We start from the raw sequence: 10,764 nt of genomic DNA, 5'->3' as shown, positions 1-10,764 counted from the left end.
ACTCAAGATCTAGGATAAGTCATTCTACCACTCCTACCCTCTCACCTCCTACCCAACCCTACCACCCTCACTCCTATGCATTCCCTAAACCCACGTGCCACTCTAAACCCTTGACAGAAGCAGTTCCCTCTGTTAACTGTCCTGTCCTTCCCCACTTAGAGAATATCAACCCCTCCTAAATCAGAAGGACACTGGAAGCTTTGCTCCCTCTGCCAAGGACAATTAGCTGCCTCCACTCCAGCTTCTGCAACTCAGTTTATCTTTCCACCGCGGCACACACATGCCACTTGAGGTTGGCGTCTGCCTGCCTATGCCTCTGTAACCACTTGCAGAATACGAACTCCCAACGCCAGGGGCCAGGGCCTGCACTGTGGGGTTTCAACAAATACTTGCTGAGTTGGTGTGTTTTAAGTCAAGGGCTATACTTTACACGTCGTAGACTGTGAATGAATCATAGGTAGGTAAGTACTGTGAAGTAAACTGGCTCTCACCAAAAGATGTTGAGGATGACGACGAAGGAGAAACTTTTCACTCACTCAAAGCCCGCTTTTTATGAAACCCCGCCCCCGTCTCCTCATAGGCTCTGCCCAGACCAGGGACGGCCCCGCCACCCTCCTCGCCAATCGATCGCTCCTCGCGCCTGCGCAAGCACCGCCCGGATCCCCGCCCCAGGTACGGCCCCGAGGCTGTGTCGGGCGGTTAGGTGCGGCGGGAGCTTTTTTTTTTAACTGGTCCGCCCGCCATGACGATCACCTACAGCTGTATTGCTAATGGCCGAGCGGTCCTAGCGGAGCTATCCCTGACCGGCGGCTCCTATCAGGTACCCCTGGGTCCGGACCTCCGCCTTGGCAGGTTCCGCACTTCAAGGGTGGCGCCTGCGGGGTCCGCCCCTCAGGACGCTGCGCTGCCGGGCGGCTGGGAGCCGGCACTGGGGACGAGAGGCACCGCCCCGAGAAAGGCCTGCTTCTGGGAGGCAGTGAATCCCGGGCGAGCGCCGGCGCGCTTCCGAACTGCGGAGCCACACGTGTGCCGCCTGGGGGTTGGGGTTGGTGGTGCGCGCGACCCATTTGGCCGTGATTAGTAGCCACGTGCTGCTGCAATTCCGGAGACCCTTAAAAAGATTTTCTCTCCCCTGCGGAGAAATGACTTGCGGTTCAAAACACACTTATTGAACATGTGTTATTTGGTAAAGGTGTTATTTGAAGAGAAAACGGGACCCGGAGTTGCCCATTGATGAGCTCGTTGTCTCTTTATGACCATGGGCTATATACAGTTTGTCCTACAGTGTAAAAAGTCTGCCAGTGGAGATAGGTCGGGATTGCGTCTGTAGCACTCAGGATGGGTGGCCGCTTGCTGACCACAGCGGAGGTGATATTAGGGTGCTTGGCGTAGAAGCCTTCTGAGAGTTAGTGTTAGCCTGGGACGGGAAAGGGAAATGGGGACTCCTGCATTCAGATGGAACAGCATAGTGTGTTGGGGGAACCTCAAGAACCTCAGTGTGGTTAGAGCACAGGGTCACAGTATGTAAGCGCTAAAGGTGAGGTCAAGAAAGCCGGCAGAGGTTAGTTAAGGAAGAGTCCTATATTTAGTTTGTTTTCTTATCGTAGGGGAACCTGTTGAGCAATTAAATTCATTAATAGCAGGATCTGATTCATCTTCCACAAAACTTGGTCTAGTTACAATATGGAAGGTGGATTGAAGGGGAAAGAACCAGTTAGGATGGTATTGTTCTCTAGGAGTTTTAAGGGCCTGAGGTAAGGGCGAATGACAGTGCAAATGGGAAGGAGGGGGCAGATCCTAGAGACTTTGTAAAACTAAGGGAATAGGGTCATGCCAAGGTGATTCTCCATTTTTTTCTTTGTTTTTCTTTTTTTAATCTTTTTCCCCCACAGTTACTGAGCCATAATTCACGTATGACAGTGTGTAAATTTAAGGTGTACAATGTGATGATTTGTTAAATTTTTTTCTTAGGTGGCATTAAACAAGATTGAAACTACAGATGGAGGAGGATTGTGAGGGAGGAAGTCAGAGGGAATGTAGGAGAAGAGAGTACAGTTTGAGACAGGTTGGATTTTGCTGCCTGTTAGAAGACGCCAATCTATTTATGTACTTCCTTATCCACCTTATTCCCAAAAGATTTAAGTCGAAAAATGTCCAATAGGGTAGCCCTCAGAGGGTCAGGGCTAACAGTTGAGGATAGTAGAAGGGGGTGGAAAAGAAAAGTATGGGAGTGAGGAGAGAAAAGGACCAAAAGGCAGAACACTGTTCAGGAGCAAAATAGAGAAGTGGGACACCAAATGAGGGCAGTGGTGTCCTGAAAGCCAAGGGAAGAGAGTTACAAGAATGTTTTATACCCCAAAGAAGTTGAACAAGATCTAAAAGGTACTCCTAGAACTCTACAATCAGCAGGTGATTGGTGACCACATAGTTAGCAGTTTGGAAGAAGTGGTAGAGGCGGAAGCCAGGCTGCTTTGGGCCAACTGACTGGGAGATGAGGAAGTAGGGTGAGTGTAGTTAGACCATCTTTACGAGAATTTAGAAAGGGAGGGAGACAGAGTGAAAGCTGAGGAAGTGTGATCCAGGAAGGGGCCTCGTGTTTCAAAACAGGGAAGATTCTCAATGTATGTAGGCTAATGGGAAGGAGAAAAGGTTGAAGATCTAAGAGAGGAGGAGGTTGTTAGTACGGTAAGCCCTGAAGGAGCTCAACGGAATGGAATCCAGCATAGCAGTGGAGATGTGAGTCTTGGGACCGAGGAATGTCTTCTTTCTCTTGGGGAATGGAGGAGTCTGGATATAGAGACAGAGAACTTGGTCTCCTTCCTGGCTCTCCTCTTTACCAGTCCCTGAAGTGCTATGTTGCTCAAGGTTCTTACTTCCATCCTCTTTTAACCTGACACATTCATTCACACCCGTAGACACCTTTACCTTGACCACTGCCAAGTCCACTTCCAGAGTGATCTCTCTCCACAGTTACATTGCCCAATAGACATTCAAACATACCATGTCCAGAGCTAATAATCTTTCCTAGAAGATTCCTCCTCATCTGTTTCTCGCCTTGCTGAGTAGTTCTACTGAGCCATTCAAGCTGGCAACTGGGAGTCCTCTTCAACTGCCCATTCTTCACTTTTACATTTGGTCATTTGTCATTGTGTTCTATTAGTTCTATCTCCAGTATATGTCTTAAAACCAAATCCTTGCTTCTGAACCTTCTAGGCCCTGATACCAGGGTTATTGAAAATGCTTCTTGGGTGCCTGGGTGGCTCAGTCGGTTAAACATCTGACTTCGGCTCAGGTCATGATCTCATAGTTTGTGAGTTTGATTCCCACATCGGACAAACTCGAGCCCTGCTTTGGGTGAACTCTGCTTCTCTCTCTCTCTCTCTCTCTCTCTCTTTCCCTCTCTCCCTCTCTGCCCATTGCTCACTTGCACCCTCTGTGTAAATAAATAAATAAATAAATAAAATTCTTAAAAAAGAAAAGAAAAAAAAATACCTCTTAGGCATGATCTCTCAGACTTTAGCCTTATCCTTCTCAGAACTGGCCTCCACACTGCTACTCAAGTGATTGTTCCTAAAAAGCAAATATGAGTCACTCCCCTGCTTAAAATCATTTCGTGGCACCTGATTACATTCAGAGTAAAGCCCATACTCCTTTAGCCTGGAATTCAGGGCCCTACGTGGTAGGGCTTTTCCATGACTGCCTCCTTCTCTTCCTGAATATTCCTGTGCTCTGGCTACCCTGAACTTCATGCTGATCTCACCAAGGTCTCCCTTTGCAACTTCCATTCCCTTTCCCTGGAACCCCATTTTCTCCACTTTTTAGTAATATAACCTCTTCTGGACTTTGAAACTTTTCTCAATTCTTCCTTGAAGCCTTCTCTATGCCTAGGCTAATTTACATACCTTTAAGAAACTACTTACCAGGCTGAATTGGAATCTTCTTTTTCTGATCAGATTCCTTCAAGACCAGGAATGTCATCTCTGTCTTTGCAGTGTATGATCCATAGTATACAGTAGGTTCTCATAAAGAACTAATTGGGGCACCTGGGTGGCTCAGTAGGTTAAGCGTCTGACTCTTGATGTCAGCTCAGGTCATGGGTTCGAGCCCTAAGTAGGGCTCTGCACTGGCAGCACAGAGCCTGCTGGGGATTCTCTCTCTCCCTCTCTTTCTGCTCCTCCCCTGCTTGCAATCTCTGTGTCTCTCAAAACTATAAACCTTAAAAAAAAAAAAAAAACAGGCACCTAGGTGGCTTAGTCTGTTAAGCGTCCAACTTCAGCTCAGGTCATCATCTCACAGTTCATGGGTTCGAGCCCCACATTGGGCTCCACACTGACTCTCTCTCTCTCCCTCTTTCTCTCGGCCCCTCCTTTAATCGCTCTGTCTCTCTCCCTCTCTCAAAAATAACTAAACTTAAAAACAAACAATTAAGGAAGGAGAGAGACAGAAAGCTGAAGAAATTCATAAGGCCGAAGGCCTCTCTTTATGAAGCATGCAGGAAAGTAAGACAGTGGAATGGGCTGGACCAGTATGCAGTTAGAGGAGAGGATTAAAGGTTTGGCATGACTGCTGTGCAGAAAGCTGACCAGAGGGAAGAAAAAGGGTGACAAGGAGCTTTAAGGAACGGTCTATCATGTCTTTCCTCAGTGCTAAATATTAATGTCACAAATATTTTACATTCATTAGAAAAGTATTAGTATCTACCAAAGCTTAATTGTGAGATCAAATCCGCTGCTGTTAAAGGGTCCTGGAGTTGGACAGGACTCTAGAGAGCGTCTTGCCCAATTCCTTCATTCTTCACATGAGGAAACAGACCCAGACAAGTCACTGTCTTAAGATGTGTAGCACAGTAATTCCAGAAATAGAGCTAGAGCCTACTTTGTCAGTCGTGTTCCTGCCTCATGTTGCCATTCACTTTATTTCAGATTTTGCTATGATTTCCTTGTTTATATAACCTAAAAAGGACACTTGGTGAAAGCTAGGAGAATGTTCCAGTAATGATAATATAGTAACTGAAAGTTTATATATCCCCTTAATTTTTTGTGTTTCATAGGAAATCTTTCCCCTGGACAATACCGCCTGGATTGTTCAAGCACTACCAAGAATTTCACGTTTTACTTTCTACTATTAATAATAAGTTTTTCCCTCCCCAAAAGTTTTTATTTCAAGTGTCATTTTGTGGAAATGGAAAAGCTAATTAGGAATGTGACTATTCAAGTCTTCCTAGGTAACTTTCAGGTTCCTTTCACACTTCTAAAGTAAATTAATAGGACTCCATACAATTAACTATATTTAAGATATTCTGGATAGTCATTAACACCTTGCACATTTTCCCCCAGAAAATGAGCCTTATAAGAAACAGATAATAAGGGATCTTGGCAATTATTTCTTTCAAAAAAGAGATCAGTAAAGAATATTGGATAAAAATTTTTATCTTTAAAGAAAGACTGCTTAGGATATTCAGAGAATAAGAGCTGAATACTTTTAACCCATTAACATTTTTACATATTTCAGTGACACTGAAAAGATACTTGATTAGATAGTGCTTCCCAGCCTTAAAGCCATATGTAAGCTGTAACTCTAAGCAAACTGCATTTGCACATGTAAGTATCCACACAACATATATTTGTGTAATTTTAATATTTTCCTTCAGATTCAAATGAATATTTTATAACTTGCCTTTCACCATGTATTATGACTACCCATTAGTTCTCCTCATGAACACTTGTTCTTTAATAAACCAGTGAGAACATTGGTAAATTTAGGAGGAGGCATAATGAAAGACACTACAATCGTCCACAAAGTAAACGCTGATAATTTATTTTTAGGAAGCAGCAGCAACAGTGCTTCGACTGGTGCTTCTTAGAGCTGAGCCAAAGACCATAATGCAGATGGGAAGGTAAGTTACATTCTAATAAAGGTCTGCTTTTTAGCAATAATAATGACATGAGAAAAAAAATGTTGGTTGCACATGCTCTTGATTGAACCTTCAGAAGAGAGAACGTCTATATGTAAAAGTATAAGATCAGATGAGAATGATTAACACCAAATTCAAGATAGTGGTTACCTCTGCAAAGGGAAGGGAGAAAAACGAAGTTGGGGAAGGGTATACATGGGACATTACGGTATCTGTAACATTTTAAGCAGATGGTAGGTCTAAAGTGTTCTCATTATCTTATTCTTCATACTTCTTTAGTATACCCAAAATATTTCTTTAATAAAAAAGGAAACTTCCACTTGAAAAATCTCTAATAAGACCACTCTAAGCTATACTTGGGACATTACATGGTATGGCCTAAGCCAGTCTTGAAAACATTTTGCTAGTGAAAGAACAGGTGGAGAGTAAGAGAGCGTCTATTATTTTTAGACTCACCATTGGTTTTTTCAAGAGTAGGTTTCTTTTAACCTTTATACTGTAAAATAAAACAAAATACAAAAACCACATCAAGCAAAAGGATAACTTCATGAAGCTTTACAAGGGAACCTGCCCACCAAATGCAGCTACCACCCAAGCCAAAAATACAGAATATTTTTGGCCATATGCCCTGTCCCATCCACAGCTTTCTCCCTCTCCCCCAAACCAACCAGTGTTCCAGCTTCTATAGCAGTTACTCACCCTGTTTCTTCATTGCCTCAACCCAAACAGGCAATCTCAAACATGAGTGCCTAATCCTGCCGGCTCTTTTCTTTTGGTGTCTTTTAAATCTCTATATTTTCCCTCTCCATCCCTTTCTTTTCCTTACAATTTATCATTGAAGAACCTGTAGAGTGTAGAGTTTCCCACACTCTGGTATTGCTGATTGCATATTCAAAATGCAGCATACCATGTTTCAGGCAGCTGAATCCACAGGCTTGATCCCTACGGCAAGACTGTAGGTGTTTTTTTCATGAGATGGTACATGTGTCTGCTTCTGTCTCCTTTTGCCATGCTAGCAGCCATTGATATTCCTTGTGTAAAATGGTGATATTCTAATTTTGTTTTTTCTTCTCAGCCAGTGCGATTTCAAAAAGACACTTTTCTCATCTACTCATCTACAATTTACTTACCTATATTGTGCATTCTAATTTGAATCCTTTGAATACCTCTTTCTGAACTCCTGATTCATATATCCAGCTGCCTATTCCACATCTCTGTTGGACATCTGATAGACATTGCAAACTTATGTCCAAAACCAAGCCTCCCCCTGCAGTCCTCCACATATCACCTTTCCAGTTCCTCAGGCCTGAAACCTTTCTGATCCTCGACTTTTGTCTCTTTGACATCCAAATCCAGCCCGTCAGCAAATCCTGTTGCCTTTACCTTCCAAATATATCCAGAACCTGACCACCTCCACCATTACCGTAGGAACCACACCATCATCTCTTGTCTGGGTTACTTGATACAAAGTCAAGTTCATTTTTGTCTTTGTGTTTTTTTATTTTTAAGCATTTCTCTCTTAAAGTTTGATTTGATAGCATTTTATTATTAGGCAAAACATATATGTGATTCCAAAATCAAATTGAAAAAACAAGTTTCCTGCAAAAAGTCTAATTTTTAGGGGCGCCTGGGTGGCTCAGTCGGTTAAGCGGCCGACTTCGGCTCAGGTCATGATCTCTCGGTCCGTGAGTTCGAGCCCCGCGTCGGGCTCTGTGCTGACAGCTCAGAGCCTGGAGCCCGTTTCGGATTCTGTGTCTCCCTCTCTCTGACCCTCCCCCGTTCATGCTCTGTCTCTCTCTGTCTCAAAAATAAATAAACGTTAAAAAAAAAAAATTTTTTTTTAAAGTCTAATTTTTATTCTTTCCTCTCTGCACTGTTCTCCCTCTCCCCCTATACAGGTAACCATTTTGACTAAGTTTTTAGTTTGTCATTTTCTTTTTCTTTGCTTTTTTTCCTATAAGAGACACATGCATATATATGTGCATTTCCCTTAGGAAAAAATATGAGAATGATAGATAAGTGGTAGTACATCATACACACTTTTCCTCATCTCGCTTTTGTTAGTTACCAGTATATGTTGAACATCAGGTAATCAAGGTTTTTTAACTTTTAAAATTCTTTTTCTTTTTAATGTTTGTTTATTTGCGGGGGGGTGGGCACAGAGAGAGAATGAGCAGGGGAGGGGCAGAGAGAAAGACACAGAGTCCAAAACAGGTTCCAGGCTCTGAGCTGTCAGCACAGAGCCCCACATGGGGCTCAAACTCATGAACTGTGAAATCATGACCTGAGCCGAAGTCAGATGCTTAACCTACGGAGCCACCCAGCTGCCCCAGGGTTTTTTAACTTTTAAAGATTTCTTTCTTTTTTTTTTTAAGACAAGTGATCTTTATTATTATCATTATTATTATTATTATTATTGTTGTTATTTTGAAAGAGAGAGTGTATGTGTGTGTGAGCAGGGAAGGGACAGAGGGGGGGCGGGAGAGAGAGAGAGCGAGAGAGAGAATCAGAAACAGACTCTGCAGTCTCAGCACAGAGCCCCACGCGGGGCTTGAACTCACAACATGAGATCATGACCTAACCCAAAACTAAGAGTCAGACGCTTAACCGACTGAGCCACCCAGGTGCCCCTAAAGATGGTTTCTGAATGTTACTCAGTAATAACATACTAAGCATAAAATTAAAATATCTCCTCCCATACATCCAATATCAATTTACTTCAGATCACACATATAACTTTCAGAGAGATGATAGAATTAGCAACTTTTTTTCCACAAAGACTCCTCCCAATTTAGAAATAAAAACATTTTCCAAGTGGAGATTATATGTATCAGTCAATATCATCATTAAAAATATTTGTAGCAGGGGCGCCTGGGTGGCTCAGTCGGTTAAGCGTCCGACTTCGGCTCAGGTCATGATCTCACGGTCCGTGTGTTCGAGCCCCGCATCGGGCTCTCTGCTGACAGCTCGGAGCCTGGAGCCTGTTTCCGATTCTGTGTCTCCCTCTCTCTCTGACCCTCCCCTGTTCATGCTCTGTCTCTCTCTGTCTCAAAAATAAATAAACATTTAAAAAAAATATTTGTAGCAGATATATATATACATGTAGCATATTGTATTCATGATAAGACATGAAGGATTTACGTTGAAAGGGCACATGCCTTACATTTGCTGTCTCTGGGATTATCTTTTCTACCTGTTTCTAAGATTCATCACTTTCGTGTATATCCAGTTTAGCATTTGACCAGGTCTGTTGCCTGTTAACCATGTGGATATAGAGTGTTCAAAATGACTAGATGAAAGTCTAGGGACCAAGCAACTATTTTTGTTGCCATGTTTTTAAATTTTCTGGATTGTTGGGCAGTAAAGATAGAGGTACTTTCCAAGAGTCTTCTAGCTTGCTAATATGTGACTCTGAGAAAGCGCAAAAGGTCAGCTCAGATACACTTTTGCACACTATAGGGGAGTTTAATTTCCCCTCCCCAGTTCATCTGGTTCTTCAGAATATTTAGTATTGGGGCGCCTGGGTGGCGCAGTCGGTTAAGCGTCCGACTTCAGCCAGGTCACGATCTCGCGGTCCGTGAGTTCGAGCCCCGCGTCAGGCTCTGGGCTGATGGCTCGGAGCCTGGAGCCTGTTTCCGATTCTGTGTCTCCCTCTCTCTCTCTGCCCCTCCCCCGTTCATGCTCTGTCTCTCTCTGTCCCAAAAATAAAATAAAAAACGTTGAAAAAAAATTAAAAAAATAAACATTAAAAAAAAAAGAATATTTAGTATTAACAGTTTACAACTTTTAAATTCTAATCTATCATAATAGAAAGCCAGGAAGTACCAAAATTAAATATGTCTACCTAAAGATAGAGGGATTGGGGTACCTGGGTGGTTCAGTCAGTTAAGCATCTGACTTCGACTCAGGTCATGATCTCGTGGTTTGTGAGTTCAATCCCCGGGTCAGGTTCTGTGCTGACAGCTCAGAGCCTGGAGCCTGCTTCATATTCAGTGTCTCCTCCTTTCTCTGCCCCTCCCATGCTCATGTTCTGTCTCTCTCTATCTCTCAATAATAAATAAATGTTAAAATTTTTTTAAAAAAATAAAGATAGAGGGATAGTAAAAATGAGTGAACATAGCATTTTCTATTTGATCGGGATGAGAATCTTGATTCAGTCTTGGAATGAGTGATTCTGTCAGAGACACTTTAGGAGTGCCTGGGTGGCTCAGTCCCTTGGGCATTCAACTTCTGCTCAGGTCATGATCTCATGGTTCGTGAATTCAAGCCCACTTCTGGTTCTGTGCTAACAGCTCAGAGCCTGGAGCCTGCTTCAGATTCTGTGTCTCCCTCTCTCTCTCTGCCCCTCCTCCCATCGTGCTGTGTCTCTGTCTCTGTCTCTCTCTCAAAAATAAACATTAAAATTTTTTTAGTTCAAAGTCATTTTAAATATAGAGTTTTCTCTTTATTGTATTTCATTTTTACTGATACAATATTAAATACATATTCAAATTTTATAGTTTCTATTTAATATAATTTAATTTTTCACATATATGAAAGATTTTCTAATTCTTATTGTAAAAAGTTATCTATATAGCTTGTATACTACTAATGAGAGCTTGAAAACAAAATTATATTCTTTGTGAGGGTACTTAATGTCTTCAGTGTTATCATGTAAATGAATGTATTCTTTTCAAAGCTTTGTCTACCATACTCTCTTTATTGATGGAATCACTTACCTATGTGCCACAGACAATGCCTTGGATACTATAACACCATCTGCATTTCTTAAAAACGTAAGTAACTTCTTACACTACTTTAAGGATTTTTTGCAGTTATTGAAATTATGAGGTCTCTGTTTTATACTGTGT

General features: G+C 42.4%; 1 protein-coding gene across 1 annotated transcript in view; it reads left to right on the top strand.

The window, feature by feature from the left end:
- The first annotated feature begins 716 nt into the window (after positions 1-716).
- Positions 717-10,764, top strand: part of LOC115512497 (vesicle-associated membrane protein 714-like) — a 32,846-nt gene continuing 22,798 nt past the window's right edge. The window contains exons 1-3 of the mRNA XM_030313599.1: positions 717-820; positions 5,826-5,896; positions 10,593-10,689. Coding sequence (XP_030169459.1) covers positions 743-820; positions 5,826-5,896; positions 10,593-10,689 — 246 coding nt within the window. The 5' untranslated portion in view covers positions 717-742. The remainder of the gene's footprint in view (positions 821-5,825; positions 5,897-10,592; positions 10,690-10,764) is intronic.

This window comes from Lynx canadensis, chromosome B1, assembly GCF_007474595.2.
Source record: "Lynx canadensis isolate LIC74 chromosome B1, mLynCan4.pri.v2, whole genome shotgun sequence".
Lineage (NCBI taxonomy): Eukaryota > Metazoa > Chordata > Mammalia > Carnivora > Felidae > Lynx > Lynx canadensis.
Note: the sequence above shows the minus strand (reverse complement) of the source record. Positions and strands in the feature narration are given on the sequence as shown.